At 36.7% G+C, this 17,546-nt stretch overlaps 1 protein-coding gene across 5 annotated transcripts in view; it reads left to right on the plus strand.

Moving 5' to 3' along the window:
- Positions 1-17,546, plus strand: part of MAP3K7 (mitogen-activated protein kinase kinase kinase 7) — a 63,651-nt gene that overhangs the window by 20,917 nt on the left and 25,188 nt on the right. For 3 of the 5 annotated variants that reach the window (XR_008698306.1, XR_008698305.1, XM_055535466.1), the window contains exons 6-12: positions 2,563-2,687; positions 6,724-6,852; positions 8,849-8,979; positions 10,558-10,639; positions 13,387-13,517; positions 14,182-14,311; positions 16,858-16,938. Coding sequence is in view for 3 of the 5 variants with exons in the window: in XM_055535466.1 (XP_055391441.1) it covers positions 2,563-2,687; positions 6,724-6,852; positions 8,849-8,979; positions 10,558-10,639; positions 13,387-13,517; positions 14,182-14,311; positions 16,858-16,938 (809 nt within the window). In the remaining 2 variants the exon portion in view is untranslated. The remainder of the gene's footprint in view (positions 1-2,562; positions 2,688-6,723; positions 6,853-8,848; positions 8,980-10,557; positions 10,640-13,386; positions 13,518-14,181; positions 14,312-16,857; positions 16,939-17,546) is intronic. The other 2 variants (XM_055535468.1, XM_055535467.1) reach the window with 2 other exon arrangements.

Consider the following 17,546-nt stretch of genomic DNA (forward strand, 5'->3'; position numbering starts at 1 on the left):
AAATCATAGCTCTTATCCAGGAACAAACTGGCTGATTTCAAAGGATGAGGCATGAAGGTGTCATGCCTTCATGATGCAAAGATGAGGCATGAAGCATCGTTGTCCTGGAGGAGCCAGAACCCATTAGATGGAACACCCGTCTGCACCGGGGCATGTTTGGCTTTGAAATGACTAATGAGTTATTAAACAGTATACTTTAAAATAATCTCACAAGAGATGTTTTTTAACATCTTTTAGATTCCATAATTACACAGCTTAAACATCTACTCCCATTCTCCATTCAACCATACCCTGTAGATCCATAAATTTTAGGTTTATTTAACCAACCTATTTAGACAGACCAGCTATGTCTTACCAAAGTCATCTGCAGCTAGGGACTCTTGTTTTGCTAATAAATACTATTAACATATTTATAAGAGATATGGTCTAGGTCATTCATTCCTCTCGGGCATTCTTACAGTTGGACTCATGGTGTAGTGTTGAAAATTGCCTGTGGGGCACCCTGTATACAAATTGGGCTTTATCATTAGAATTTATTTTTTAGAAGGTGCTGGGGAAAAGGAAACTCTTGGAATGGCTGTACTTTCATGTATAATTGCATGTACAGACACATGTGCCCTATCTTATTGTCCCTGGAAAACCTGTGGAGTCTCCAGTCAGGAGGAGTTTTTTAGAATGGCACAGAAAGAAGGCACCTGATGATACAATTAGGTGTTTCATACAGCATCAGCTTGTGCCCCTACTTTAGTTAGCTTTTTGCTAGTTCATTCAGAATCTTATGAGTAAAGGGGTATTCACTGTAAATAGTAATAATATAAAAGTCATTCAGAAAAATTACTGTGATATTTTGAATATACTAGGATGAAACCAAGAATTCAGTTACAGAATTTCTTGGATAAAGAGTAGTAAGAACTTAGTGGTGAAACTAAGAAAACAAAGAAAATTTTTTGTTTGTTTAAGTGTATATAAAGGTAATTTGCACTTAGCATTCTTTCCACTTAAATTATCACAGTATTTGTGGCATTATGGAGATATGAATAGTAGTTTATCTGGCTTATTTTAGTCATGATGGACTAAAAAAAAAACTAATATTCTAAATAATCTGTCCAGTTAGAATTTTGGAACAGAATTATATGCAAAGAATTTATAACTTTATGTAAATATCTTTATATAATGATATGAAAAAAATATCCTGGTAAGGGAATAAAGCAACATTATGTATAGTGTAACCTATACATGCTTAAATCCCCATATACTCCTCTTGACAGTGTTCACAGGGCTCGTATAGTAATGTGGCTTTGACTCTTAAACTCACATGAGAAGAATTTTGGTCCTCCAGCAATATGGCAAACTGGGTAAACTGCAGAAACATCCAGCAGCAAACCCAGAGGTGCTACATATTACAGCAGACATCCTTTACATGCATAGGTGATCAAGAAGATAAGGGCATCATTAAGCCAAGAGATAGAGAACTGAACCCTAAATGGGTTCGGTGGTTTGTGGGTTTTGCTTCTAAAGTTCAAAGTGAACGTTCCTGATTTATGTCCCAGACTCCGCCTGTCTTGTATGTCAGAATCCGCTGCATTCAGTGACATATAGGGAAAGGAGTGTATATATATAGATAGATAGATAGATAGATAGATAGATATACATATATATATGTAGGAGATTTTTATGGACCAGGCTTGAAGGTGAAGTACATCACATTCTACTGGCTAGAATGATCATAATAACCATACCTAATTGCTTAGAAGGCTGAGAAATGTACCTAAAAAGGAAAGGAAATAGGGTCAGTGAACAGCTAAGCAGTCTTGCTGCATTAGGCTAACTAAAGACTCATTTCTGTTTACAGTAAGGTTAATAAGAGCAAAGAAGGTTTGGAAACTTTTGGCACCATGATCCACAGTAAGAAGTACTTCACAGTCTGTTGTGTGTACATAATAATGTGTGTAGACCTGAAACTGAACTTTTCTGAAACAATATTTAATCTTAGTAGTTGTGATACACTTTGATATTTCCTTTTTTTTTTTTTAATGCTGTCATAATCTTCTGGGTTGTTTTGCAATCTGGGTCCCCAGATATGTGATCTAGAATTGTTATGATTTAGATTTTATGACTAGGTTTCTACTTGCACCTTAAAAAACACTGGGGTAGGCAGGTAAAGTATAGGAGCCAACAGTTTATGAAGGTAATGATATCCAGCCACTCCCATTTCAGAACACCTTAATGTTCACTTACTACATGTTTTTTAAAACCCCATATTTTGGCCCAGAGAGAAGCATAATCAAGAAAAATTATGGAGATAGAGATGGAGACATCAGAATTTGAGTCTAGCAGTCACCCTTAGAACTGGCTTAAAGTCAACTTTTGCCAATATTCCTCTATATTAGTAAGCTATTACAGGTGACTGGTTCACATTTTACAGAAGTTGAATAGTGACATTTTGCTTATTAACCTTTTCTATTTCCTCAAATATCTCTTTTATTGTAGAATCAGATACTGGTCTTATAACCTTTAATTCATTTTTTGGTTTATTTTTTGTCTTGTTTGTTTTTTAAACAGCTTGCTGCTGGTTGCAGGGGGGACAGTTTTAAAAATCTGTGATTTTGGTACAGCCTGTGACATTCAGACACACATGACCAACAATAAGGGGAGTGCTGCTTGGATGGCACCTGAAGTTTTTGAAGGTAAAATAGCAAAAGCGTGATGTGACTGATAATCTGCCTTATTACCCCATGTAAATCCATTGTGTTTATGGCTTTCCCCTATTTACATGATTTTATTTCTACATGGCATTTACACAAGATACTTCCTAAAGTCTAAGGAAGTACTGCATAAATACAGCCTTAGATCTTGAATCTCACAGCCAGATTTCGGTTGTCTGTGAAGGTCAGGCATATGTACAGTTGATCCTCATGCTCAGATTCCATAACGGCAAAATTGCCTATGTGAACCCTAAAATCAGTACTCATAATTCTTTTCATAGGTTATTCACAGGTATGCACAGAGCAGGAAAAAATTTTGAGTTGCCCAACACACACATTCCCGGCTGAGGTCACACAAGGCACTGCTCTGCCCTCTTGTGTCAGTTCTCATACTGTATCACTTGTGTGATCTATTGAGTGCCTCATTTTTTCCCCTTTTTTGTACTTTGTGTTGATGATTTCACAGTTTAAAACGGCCTCTACGAGTAATATTGAAGTGCTTTCTAGCGTTCCTAAGTGTCAGAAGGCTGTGATGTGTCTTACAGAGAAAATGCACTTGCTAGCTAATCTGCATTCAGGCATGAGTTACAGTGCTTTTGGCCATGAGTTTAATGAATCAACGATTTATATTAAAAAAGATGTTTTAAACAGAAACACATAAAACAAGGTTAATATATTGATAAGTTGACAAAAACATTGTGAAGAGGCTCACAGGAACCCAATCCTGTATTTCCTCCTGGAGGAAATGATTCAGTGTTTACAAATTAACAGTTCAATTCAGTTCAGTCGCTCAGTCGTGTCCAACTCTTTGCGACCCCATGGACAGCAGCACACCAGGCCTTCCTGTCCATTGCCAACTCTTGAAGCTTACTCAAACTCATGTCCATTAAGTCGGTGATGCCATCCAACCATCTCATCCTCTGTCATCCCCTTCTCCTCCTGCCTTCAATCTTTCCCAGCATCAGGGTCTTTTCAGATGAGTCAGTTCTTCGCATCCGGTGGCCAAAGTATTGGAATTTCAGCTTTAGCATCAGTCCTTGCAAAGAATATTCAGGACTGATTTCCTTTAGGATGGACTGGTTGGATCTCCTTGCAGTCCAAGGGACTTTCAAGAGTCTTCTCCATCACCACAGTTCAAAAGCATCAATTCTTCGGTGCTCAGCTTTCTTTATAGTCCAACTCTCACATCCATACATGACCACTGGAAAAACCATAGCCTAGACTAGATGGACCTTTGTTGGCAAAGTAATATCTCTGCTTTTTAATAAGCTGTCTAGGTTGGTCATAACTTTTCTGCCTAGGAGCAAACGTCTTTTAATTTCTTTTAATGGCTGCAATCACCATCTGCAGTGATTTGGGAGCCCCAAAAAATAAAGTCTCTCACTGTTTCCATTGTTTCTCCATCTATTTGCCATGAAGTGTTGGGACCATATGCGATGACCTTAGTTTTCTGAATGTTGAGTTTTAAGCCAACTCTTTCACATTCCTCTTTCACTTTCATCAAGAGGCTCTTTAGTTCTTCTTTGCTTTCTGCCTTAAGGGCAATGTCATCTGCATATCTGAGCTTTTTGATATTTCTCCCAGCAATCTTGATTCCAGCTTGTGCTTCAGCCAGCCCAGCTTTTCTCATGATGTACTCTGCGTATAAGTTAAATAAGTGGGGTGACAATATTCAGCCTTGACGTACTCCTTTCCGTATTTGGAACCAGTGTGTTGTTCCATGTCCAACGTCCAGTTGTAGCTGTTGCTTCCTGACCTGCATACAGATTTCTCAGGAGGTAGGTCAGGTGGTCTGGAATTCCCATCTCTTTAAGAATTTCCAGAGTTTATCGTGGTCCACACAGTCAAAGGTTTGGCATAGTCAATAAAGCAGAAGTAGATGTTTTTCTGGAACTCTCTTACTTTTTTGATGATCCTTTGGATGTTGGCAATTTGATCTCTGGTTCCTCTGCCTTTTCTAAATCCAGCTTGAACATCTGGAAGTTCACGGTTCATGTACTATTGAAGCCTGGCTTGGAGAATTTTGAGCATTACTTTACTAGCGTGTGAGATGAGTACAATTGTGTGGTAGTTTCAGCATTCTTTGGCATTGCCTTTCTTGCTGCTGCTGCTAAGTTGCTTCAGTTGTGTCCGACTCTTAGTGACCCCATGGACTGCAGCCCACCAGGCTCCTCCGTCCATGGAATTTTCCAGGCAGTGGGGTGCCATTGCCTTGTCCGTGCCTTTCTTAGGGATGGGAATGAAAACTGACCTTTTCCAGTCCTGTTCACTGCAAACTATAAGACAGTACAGGGCGTAACGAGAACCAAGTATGCTTTGCGTTGGTTTCCTAGCGATTGAAAATCGGCCCTTCAGAGCTTAAATGAGCATGCCTTAGAAAGAATGCAGGTAACTGGACAGAAGTGTGATGCTAAGGACAAGTAAGGGATACCTTATGCTTACTTTTACATCTGTGTGTCTTAACTCAAGTTTTAAAAGAGTGATCCATAAATTGCATATGAGGTTTCTGTATAAAAACATCAATTGTCTTTTAAACAATTGAGAAAATTTGAACTGAAGACATGTGATTCATACATTAGAAGGTATGAAAGCCCATGAAATTCAGAAACATTCAATAATTGAATTCTGATTTTGACTTTTATTTTTGATGAATTTAAAGTTTTTTGTTCTTTGTTTTTAGCCACCAAGAGAAAGAAATTTGCTCTGCAGCTGGTCCCTTGAGTGGAGCTATTTTGCCACAAAGTTCAGTTAAAAAGTTTGTGGACAAGCCAGCGTTAAATTATATAAGGTTAAATAATGCCACTTGTTTTAAGTTCGTATGTAGAATACACATAATTGGCATTGTTTTGAAATTATTTATTTAATGTGACTTTCTTTGAGTTAAAATAGCACAGTTATTACTGTAGTGTGGAGAGCAGAAAGATTTGTTTTTACAGAAGAACCCAGAAATAAAAGTTACTCTTAATTGTTTAGAGCAACAAAACTCAGACTATTAGGCTATGTAGATTTCTTCATTTCTGAAAGATGTCAGCACCTATGGTTCAAATCAGATTGTAATGTCATTGTGTGGTTCATAGTGCCCAGTGCCTGTGCCACATGCAAAGTACATCCGTAGCTACTGTTGTAATAATTGATCATTCTTACAGTGGGCTGTTCATGGGTTTTAGGGTTTTGTTTGTTTGTTTATCAGCTGATTGACCAACCAACATATAATTATGTACATTTTGCTGCATAAATCTACTTACTATAAATTTGGTATTTGTAGTTTTCCTGCTTACAACTTACTTTTAAGTTTGCAAGTTAATAATTTATCTCACCAGATATTTTGGAAAAAAAGAATCTTCCCACTAGATTAGAAATTTCTTCTGCTTTGATAGTGTTTTCCATCAAGAGAATGAGAGAAGAAAATTTTAAGGTTAAGAAATTACAGAAAGGAGTAAGATATTACAGAAAGGAATGTACAAGTTGTTTTAATTCTCTGCCCCAGAGAAAATATGTTTAAATAAAAGATAAGGTCTACATTTCTTGACAAGAAGGTAGAAAATAACTAACCTTCTAAAGTGGGGTTTGTTTTTTTTTCTCTTTATTGGATGATAATTGCTTTACAGTGTGGTGGTCTCTGCTGTACATCAATGCAAATCAGTCATAACTATACATATATATATGTGTGTGTATGTATGTATTCCCCCTTCCTTCTGAGCCTCCCTCCCCGACCCCCTACTCCAAGTCCAGGTCATCACAGAGTGCCATGCTGGGATCCCTGTGTTATATGGCAGCTTCCTGCTAGTTGTCTATTTTATACATGATAGAGTAAGTTTTTGAGTACAATTTTAATACTTAACTCATTTTAAAAATATATTTATTGCAAAGACTTGAGGTCTTCAGAAAGTTTCTCAACCCTACCTGTGCCATTCTCTTGTTTTTGTACATGATGCTTATTCTTAAAATTTATGAAAGCCATTACTTCTGTAAGTCATGTGGGGAAAAGTCTTGAAATTTTACTACCTTTTTTTTCTAGGTAGCAATTACAGTGAAAAATGTGATGTCTTCAGCTGGGGTATTATCCTTTGGGAAGTGATAACACGTCGGAAACCCTTTGATGAAATTGGTGGCCCGGCTTTCCGTATCATGTGGGCTGTTCATAACGGTTTGTGAAGTTTTTCGTCAGTATATTTTGTATATTTCTTATTTGGAAATTGTTTCTCCCCCAAAGAAGACCATATATCCCCAGTATTAAAGTATACGATTTCTTGTAACCAGCCTCAAGCCCTACCTGCCCTGACACCAAGATCGAGCAGAGCTGGGGCAGTCCTGGCTCTGGACAAAGCTGAGAAGGTCTGGCTGTGCCCGTGCGGAAGAGGCCATCAGTAGACAGCCAGAGCCAGCTGCCTCGTTGCCTCTCTCCAGCAGACAGGGACGCGTTGGACTGGACGCTGTGGGGAAAAAAAATTTCTCACATGGTTAAGATAATTAGGGAGCTATTGCTTTTTTCTCTTGAAGAAGCAGTGTCTCACTGAGGAGAGAAAGCAAAGCATATTAAGTAAGAGTTGTTACTTAAGCTATTCATAAAGGCAAAACATGAAGTGCATCACATAGTCTTGCTTTTTAGCTTCTCATTCATCTTTATGACGTGAGTGCTGTTATTGTCCCATTTTACAGCTTTCCTTATTAGGAAGCTGAGACCCAGAGAAGCTAAGTAATTTGCCTAGGGTCACAGGTTTAGTGGAGAAGGCAATGGCACCCCACTCCAGTACTCTTGCCTGGAAAATCCCATGGACGGAGGAGCCTGGTAGGCTGCAATCCATGGGATTGCTAAGAGTCGGGCATGACTGAGCGACTTCACTTTCACTTTTCACTTTCATGCATTGGAGAAGGAAATGGCAACCCACTCCAGTGTTCTTGCCTGGAGAATCCCAGGGATTGGGGAGCCTGGTGGGCTGCCGTTCACGGGGTCGCACAGAGTCGGACACGACTGAAGCGACTTAGCAGCAGCAGCAGCACAGGTTTAATAAGTGGTGTTGCTGAGATTAGATCTGATATTTCTGACTCAAATGTCCATATTTTTAAGTTATATTCATTTATGGACACAGTGTCCTTGCATCCCTCCTATTTCCTTTATACCTCTAATTACAATGTTTCTAACCACTCATGATACTAGAATACATCTCCTTCATTAATCAATTTACTTTGCAGTTCCTTTGGGAAAATATACTTCTTGAAAGGAAATTGCTGAATCTTTTAACTTTTGCTATCCTTCTCTGTTGTTTAATTTCTATCTCTTGATTATAATTACTCTGATTAATGGCATTTTTGACACACTATTCCACAAGTGTGATAGAACAAATATCTGCCCCACTGTCTTGGTCATTCATCGACATGTCAAGGAGTCATTGGAGTAATCGTGTGTGTTTGCCAATTTCTGGTTTATTGTACTACCTTTTCTGTCGTTATGGAGAATGCTAGAGCATTGACCAGGATGGTGTTTTCTTTTTCTGTCATGTGTCAGTAAAATTGAATGTCAGTGAAGTAAGAAATAAAAGAACTAACTTATTAATTGGTAAATTTACAAAGATTTCCTTATCATCTAGCCCTTCTTTTAAGTTAGGGACCTTGCTAGTGATATTAGTCTTATTAAATTACATAAAAGTTGGCAGTTTTAAGCTTGTGAAATGACTGACTCACAGCTACTGTAAGGCCTGCCTCCCACAAAAGAACCGTTTAGAAGTCAGTGAGTGTAATACTATGTAATATATCAACTATGGTTGATGACTTATGATATATGGAAGATGATTTTTCAAACAGATTTGAAATTTTTATGATAAATCTGAAAATACAGGTCAGATATGATTACCTTAAGTTACCATTCACACATTAAGCTGTTAACTATTTGTTAAAAGAGTGTTTATAGTAAATGAACTATTATTAACTCTCAGTCATAATGCATGTGAAAATTTTAATTTGGTTTCTCAAAAGGTGTAGATTCCCCTTTATGAAAATGCAATGTTTACCTAAAGGACAAAATAAATGTACTTTTATTCCTCCTAAAAAAATCTTGATTTAGAAAATAAATACCATGTTAGAAACTTATACTATTCTTTGAGTAAATACATTCTTTTCTCCCCTTCTGTAATTTTTCATTGTAGGTACTCGACCACCACTGATCAAAAATTTACCTAAGCCCATTGAGAGCCTGATGACTCGTTGTTGGTCTAAAGATCCTTCTCAGCGCCCTTCAATGGAGGAAATTGTGAAAATAATGACTCACTTGATGCGGGTATAATCCTTCTTTTGAGGGGCTTTGGGATTAAGGGACTTTTGTATATACTGAGTTTTAATGAGATTTTAAAGTAAAGGGATATCATTATTTTTTTTTTGTCTTATACTTTTTTGTATTTTCCACTTTAGAATGGGTATTCATTACTCACATAATCAGAGGACAAAACACTATTTTGGAAAAAAAAATCTAGTTCTTTATAATGGAAAGATGGCTAGACTAGGTCTCTGAACATGCTTTTTTCCTTCTGCTTAACTTGGTAGATTTATTTTTTCCTGGGCCTGTTGCCTTATCTGTAATGTGACAGAAGTTGAATTAGATGATCTCTAAAGCCTTTACACGACTTAAGTATTTTATGACTCTAATTGTTGCTGAGTTATAAATTTTCTTTAGTACAAATCTTTATCAAGCAGTCATTTATGTAGCACACTAGAGAGGCTACATTCCCAGACACTTTTATTTAAGTGATTTTTACCTTTTGGTTTTTCATTGTATATTTTCAACTTTCCACTTGCCATTAAAAAGTTAAACTTTTTTCTAGGATCTGTAGAATTTTAGAATTTAGAAGAATCATTTTAAATAATTATTAGAATTTCCCAGTCTATAAATCAAACACTTTTGTTAGAATTATTTGAATCAATCTAGGCCTCTGATTTTTTATGCACTAACAAATCTATCAAGTAGTACCTTGACTTGGAAATGTGAAAGTGCCTGAATTTCAGAAAATTTGCTAAGCAGAAGAATCTTTCAATCTCTTTGAATATAGATTAAGTGATTTCCTAAATGGCCACATAATTAATTTGTTCATTCTATTGAAAATAAGTTAGGCACAGCAGCTTAAACTCATCTTATTAAAGCTTAATTTCATATTTGGAGAATAGCTATATGTAGAATCCTGGGACCTAAAGATACACTCATAAGAAAACAACACAGTAAAAATTAAAAAGTAAAGAAAACAGCTTGGTCTCCATAATCAGATACCTTAAAACTTTGGATTATATAAATTATTCAGATTTTGATTGTGCATATCTGTGCTTTGTCTAATTTGAGAAGAAAACATTTCTCTTTTTTCTCCCTAAATTCTAATTTTTATCCAGCACATATATCCAGTATTTTACCTCTGGTTCATAGAGTGACATTCATAATCTATCCTTGATATTTAAAATGTCTAACAAATTATTCTATGGCATACCATCTCTGTTGTCAGACTAGGTCATTTCAACACTTTAGAGATTTGCATCACTGCTGGGAGAACATGAATAATGTCTCATGTAATTATGAGGAATGATACTACTGTATTTCATATGTTCCTCTAGAGGAATATTGGCTGTTTCCTTCAAGATTATCTAGGCTCTGTGTAGGTAGATATATGGCATTGATAACGGTTGAAATTCAGAAGAGTTAGCACATCTTTGTATCTACAAATTTCCGTATATGCCTTAGTGAAAATAAAGCAGCATTTTTGCTGCATTCAGATCTCAGCAAGGAAGTAATTCAAACATACTTACTCTTTAATTTTCACACGATTTGATTTGTATTAAAGAAATTTTAAATTGTTATTTACTTTTTTATATATAGTACTTTCCAGGAGCAGATGAGCCGTTACAATATCCTTGTCAGTATTCAGATGAAGGACAGAGCAACTCTGCTGCCAGTACAGGTAAATGGGTAGATTGGAACGTAATAAGCTAAATTTTTGTGTCTCTGTTCCTGTGAAGTGATAATCAAGAAGCAATGACTGATGTCCCTTTTTGCATTTTAATTTATTCCTTTAATATGATTGCAATTTGAATTTCCAGGTGCATCATTCTTCATGCAGGTACCCAGGGTTAGTTAATTGAAAACCCACTTCCAAGTTTTGAAATTCTTACACAGTTGTGTCTAAAAAGACTGGATATTATATTTTTGTGGATGCCATTCTTTACTTGAAAAATAATTCTTACACAGATACAGCTAGATCAAATAGTATCAAAAATTATTATAAATATATATATAAAACAGTATCTTTCCTGTATCATGAGCACCCTACTTCTTGATCTTTGTAGAAGAATCCATAGAGACATTCATTTAAGAATCTGTGTTTTAGTTCAGAGTTCCTCAGTTCCATAGTTTGTGGTCATCAAAAAAAAACAGTAGAAGTAATACTCAGAAAAATTTTACTTCTCAAAATATATGGTATTATGAACATTTATTAGTTTGATTAAAACTAAAAGGCATAGGTGTGTATGTACACATATACTTAATGCATTCTTAAAATTTTATTTTTACTGGTCTATTTCCCCTACCTCCAAAAAAATTATATTTAAACTGGTTCCAATTTTACTGAAAGTCTTTCCGAGATGCTCTGAATTCTAAAGTGAATTTCTCTAAAAACATTTGCTTGCCACTCCTTACTCTCAGCTGACCTTCTTTACCGTTTCTCTGTAATCAAAAGACAGCTGCCACAAACTCCCCCTCTCCATGCGCCCACCTGCCTGAGTCTGCCCCTCTGCTCTGCACGCTCTTCTGTTCCCATGCTGAACTGTCCATGCTCATAGCCAGAGGCAAGCCTGTCCCCTTGTGCATCAGATCCCATCTGCTCTCCAGCAATTCTTCCTGTCTCTTGCATCATCAGTTTTAGCCTTTGTGCTGGGATCATTCCCTGAGTATATATACAGTAGTCCCCCCTTGTCCACAGTTTTACTTTCTGCAGTTTCAGTTACCCGTGGTCAACTGTGATCCAGAAATACTAAATGAAAAATTCCAGAATGAAATAATTCATAAGTTTTAGATTGCAGCCATCTTGAGCAGAACGATGAAATCTCGCTCCTTCCTATGGATCGTCCTTTTATTCAGTGTATCCTATCCATTTGTCACTTAGCAGCCCTGTTGGTTGTCACATCACCTGTCAAGGTATCACAGTGCTTGTGTTCATGGGACCCTAATTTTATTTAGTAATGGCCCCAAAGCACACGAGTAGTGATGCTGGCAATTCTGATATGCCAAAGAGAAGCTGGAAAGTGCTCCCTCTAACTGAAAAGGTGAAAATTCTCAACTTTAATTAGGGAAAAAAAAATCCTATGCTGGATGAGATTGCTAAGATCTGCATTAAGAACTTCTATCCATGAAATCATGAAGGAAAAAGAAATCGGTGCCTGTTTTGCTGTCATGCTTCAAACTGCAGAAGTTAATAGCCATAGTGCAGGATAAGTGCTTAGTTAGAAAAAGGTATTAAATTTGTACAGTAAGATATGTTGAGAGAGAGAGACATCATTCATGTAACTTTTATTACAGTATATTGTTGTTCTGTTTTATTTTTAGTTACTCTTGTTAATCTCTTACTGTGCCTAATTTATAAATTAAAGTTTATCGTAGGAATATATGTATAAGAAGAAACACAGTATGCAAGGGCTGAGTCCTGTCTGAGGTTGCAGGCATCCACTGGAGCTCTTAGAATGTATCCCCTGAGGATAAGGCAGGGACTGTTAAAGTCTGTATTTGCATTTCTCTGGCTTCTCTCTTGCCATTCTCTCTTGTGCTCACTCCGTTCAAGCTTTTATTACACCACTACTCTAGAACTGCTCTTGTCAAGGTCACCAGTTACCTTCACATTACTAAATCTAAAAGAAGGATTTTCAGTTCTCATCTTTTTTGATTCTCAGTAGCCTTTGACACAGTTTGTTACTGTCTACTGTTTTCAGCACTTTGAGTTGGTCTCCAGGATACCATACTAGCCTGGGCTTCATCTTACATCTCTGGTCACTTGTTTTCATGGTTTCCTGTGCTGGTTATTCTTCATCTTCCCAACCTATAAATGTCATAGTGCCCAGGGCTTAGTCATTTGACCTCTTTGTTGGTCTAAACTCATTTCCTTAGTAATCTCATCCAGTATACATGTATACGCCAATATTTTTGCTCCATCCCAAATTCACACTCCATACTCACATATCCAGCTACTTGATTGACACCTGCTATGAGCTCAAAATTACCATTTTCCTAACTGAGCTCCCTTCCGACTCAGTCCTTCCACAGTCTTTTCCATCTTGATTAATAGCCATTTCTTTCTCTCAAGCTAAGAATCTTAGTCATTCTTGATTCTAAATCAAGTTGATTTATAATATACTTCCTAAGCTTCTAGCAGAAAGCATCTCAAATTCCAGATAAACCAAGCATGATTTGTAAAATTATTAGCATTATAAAGTTTAATTTGACTTTGACTATTAGAAAACTGTTTAGGCACTTTGATTCCCTTTTTGTGCTATCCTGAAATACCATTTAAAATGGGTTTGTTTGGGTATCTTCATTAGCTTGAAAAGTCTTATTTCTATTTTATCTTGCTAGTTTAGAAAAGAATTTAAGTTGCATTTTATTGAATGAAGCATTTATATTATTCCCAGCCTATTGTCATAAATATTTTTGCTTTCCTAGGCTCCTTCATGGACATCGCTTCTACAAACACCAGTAATAAAAGTGACACGAACATGGAACAAGTTCCTGCCACAAACGATACAATTAAACGCTTAGAATCAAAATTGTTGAAAAACCAGGCAAAACAACAGGTTTGTTTTGTTATTAAAAGTAAAATCTTTTGGTAACCTTACCAGTAGTCATGAAGTCCTGAACATTATACTAACAAGTATTGTTTGCCTTCTTCCACTATACAAGTCCTGAATCTTGTTCCTGAAGCAGACAGATAGGCTTAAGAGTAGAGATGTGTAATGAGATTCTCCTGAAATTCTTTATAATTAATTGTTCTCCCATCTGATGACTGCTGCCTTTGACGTTTGTGCATATCTTCCTTACAATGATCCCTAACTTGAACAGTTGATGGTTACAAGTATAAAATGGAGATTTCTTGGCTGTACTGCCTGGTTAAAGGAGTTCTTCTAGATCCATCATTTCATGTTTCCAGATTTATTATATTTTTGCTGTTACTGGTTTTTCAATATTTTAAGGAGTGATTTTATTCGTCTTCCTTGAGGCATTTAGGATAACTAATAATTGGGACATTGAACTCCCAGCTGTAATGATCACCTTTTCCTAAAGGCCAGTGTCTGCAGCTTGTTCTTCCTCACTCCTACAGCTCCCTTTCCCTGAAGATTTTCCATTTCTTTCAGAACAGAACCCATAAAAATCCCAGTTGGTATCTCCCTTCTTCTAGCTGCCCAGGATTTTTAAATATAAAGAGCTTCAGTAATTCAAATTGACCTATGTTTTTAACAGGGTGAATCTGGGCGTTTGAGTTTGGGAGCTTCTCGTGGGAGCAGCGTGGAGAGCTTGCCCCCAACCTCTGAAGGCAAGAGGATGAGTGCCGATATGTCTGAAATAGAAGCCAGGATTGCTGCAACCACAGGTAAAAAGGAAGTAAAAGTCTGAAGAGGAACGAAGATGGTAGTTTCTGTTTTTTCAGTCATGGGAATGTCGGGGGCTTTTTTGTGTGTGTCCTAAATTTTTTTAAAGCAGCAAGTTGATTTATAATATACTTTCTATGCTTCTAGCAGAAAGCATCTCAAATTCCAGATAAACCAAGCATGATTTGTAAAATTATTAGCATTATAAAGTTTAATTTCTTATTACAGATTTTTATCAAATATAATTCAGCTCAATATGAGCTGAAAATCTAAATGAGAAATTGAAATTTAGCCAATACTAGGATGTTTTAGGAGGATTTTGAATGATTCTACTAGAGTTTTGTGCTGAATTCAAGTAATAGCAAACGTTTTGTTTTGAATTTAGCAGAAAAATGTGCTCCAGATCAGAATGTGATGTGGCCTTACTGTCTGCCGCTGCTCCTTTCAGTGGCAAAATTAGCGAAGTTTGTGATTAGTTCTTTTAATTGTAAAATAAAAGATCATAGTAATTTGATCTAGAAAAAGCTAGCATTTCTCTTCCATTTTGTCAGTACTTAAAATGATTAATTGTGGAAAGACTGGTCAGCACAAAAATAATTACATGTTTTGTTACCTTAGTGGACCTCTAACCTTTTCTAACCAGGTTCATTTAGTAATGGTGGGTTAAATTGTTTTCTTTCTGATTTCCCTAGAGGTGGAGAGGAACTGATTATAAATACATTTCTATTGTGGAAAATGTAGAAATATAAATTTAAAAAACCCAGTCTTCCATAATTGTCCCACTAAAAAAATAAACACAGCATTTTTGTGTATTTACCTCTAATCTTTTAAACTACATATGTATATACAAGTATATTCCCTAATGTATTAGCGTATTTTTTTTAACTTAGCTAACCAGGTTTTGTGGGATTTTGTTTTGTTTTAAGATTGTTTTGGTTTCTTTCTAAAAAGAATATTTTCATTTTGTGTAAAGTTCTTTTAAGAAAGAAGTTGTCCAGAGGACCATCCTAACTCTTCTTGTCTTCAACTAATCTTGGTCACTTATTTATCAGTTAGCATTAGAGTCAGTTAGATATTATAGAATATCTAAAATAACAGTGTCTTTAACACAAAACTTTTTTTCACACACAAATCTGGAGGTAGGCGCTTCGATCTTTGGTGACTGGGTTTCTTCTGTCTCTCTATGTTACAATCCCTATTGTGTGGCTTTCATCCTGAAGGTGACTTTGTGCCCCATAATGGCTGTTCCAGTCATCACATCCACAGTCCCAGCATCAGGAAGCAGGAGTTAGGGCAAGGGCTACTTTTTCAAAAAGCTTTCACAGAAGTCCCTCCTAACAACTTCCATGTTTATGTCATTGGCCGTAGCAGTAGGGTCAGATGGCTCCCTTTGGACCCAAGGAAGAGGGCATCTGCAGTCTTTTATCTGGGAACATTGCTGTCCTGAGTACAGTTGAGGTTCTGTTGCTAAGAAAAAAGGAAAAAAAAGAGATTGGCTGGTCTCTGCCACATAAATGGAATCTTCAGAAACAGTCAAGTTGAGTGGAGGGAGGTCACTTGAGTCACAGGTGTTTCTGTGTGCAGTGGGGGTGTCACAGTACAGTGTCTGGTGAACAGTGTATACAGAAATGCAGCCTAACACTTTGGGAGTCCTTTTCATTTCAGGAATATCATTCAAGTTAGAGCTGCCAAATAGTGATTGCTACCTTAAAACAGGAAGTGTTCTGTAATGTAATAGTAATAATTTTATATCTGCTAGTGTCAGTTTTTTAGTCAGGTACTGGTTTATAATTAATCTTCACAGAAGTGATATTTCACCAGATTAAAGGTAACCACATATATTTAAATAACCCTATCCTTTCTCTGCCTAAATGTGAATAAAACAGATGGGCTGAACATTTGTTGGTGAATTGTCTTACTTTGACAGGTTCATATTTTCCAGCCTTTCAGAACTATTCTGGTTTAGCAGGAATAGACCCTAAACTTTGGAAACTACGATAAACACTCAGTTTATCAGAAGTATGTTTAAATATTTATAATTATAAAAGCATATACATTTCATACTTTGATTCAATACTTATCATATAATCACTGAATTGTACTTTGTAGCACACTTCAAGAAACACCTCATTGAACACATATTCCTGTGTTTAATTAAAACAAATATGGCAGCATATTTCTTTTTAACTCCTCTTTTCTTCCCACTTTCATCGTAGACCCTCACTGCACATCAGTGGTTGCATTTAGATTATTTCTATGAACGTGTTGGAAATCTAGCTTTCTCATTACCCTGCAGCTTTGTTTGTCTCTGTCCTTTTTTTTTTCCTGCTAATTAAAGCCAGTATGTGAAACATCTTGTATTGATAGTTGTTTGCTCCTTAATCACGCCTTGTGTAAGCATGGACAAAGGGTTTGATAGTTCTGCATGCCATCCTGCATGAAGTGTTATTAACATAACTATATGAAAAGTATTCTGTTTTTGTTCACCGTTTTCTGTGTTTCTATTTGTGGTTGTTTGCATGTATACTGTATGTGTGTATTTTTGCAGCCTTTTCCAAGCCTAAACGGGGCCACCGTAAAACCGCTTCATTTGGCAACATTCTGGATGTCCCTGAGACCGTCACAGCAGGTATCATGGACCACCTGGGTTGGTCTAATAGCTGTAAAACCGGAATAATGATCCCTAGTACTTAGAAAATGCTTCTTGCTCCAATTTGATAGAAGGTGAAAATAGATACCTTGCATGCAGTCCTTAGGGAGACAGATTAAAAACTGTACACATTTATCTGCACTGAAGCCAGCTTGGCCAGAAACCTCACATCTCCAAAATTGAGGATGAACTAGAAGGTAAAGTAATAAGCCTTTTCATGGAAGGAGGCATACCAGCCCAGAATTCTGCCAACTTCCTCTCATCTTTTAAATGAGCGGAATAGCTGAACCCAGACCTTTTTTGCCCCTAGCAGAAAGAGGAAACAATCCTTTAAAAATACTTGTTGTCCTTGGCTCTTTTCTTCCTTCATTGCAACTTGGCGGCTCCCTCTTGGCATTCTGTCCCAGCCTCTTTCTGTTGGTAACAAGTAAAATACAAAGTTGAGAAAAGAGTAGCTGAATACGATTTTGCCTTAACCTAGAAAACAGAAACAAAATAAAAGCTAAATGAGATTTGCTGTTTTACATGGTATCTTGCCAAATAATTATGATCACTTCAGATTCCTATGTATTATTAGGAGGATCTTC

This window comes from Bubalus kerabau, chromosome 9 (assembly GCF_029407905.1).
Source record: "Bubalus kerabau isolate K-KA32 ecotype Philippines breed swamp buffalo chromosome 9, PCC_UOA_SB_1v2, whole genome shotgun sequence".
NCBI lineage: Eukaryota > Metazoa > Chordata > Mammalia > Artiodactyla > Bovidae > Bubalus > Bubalus kerabau.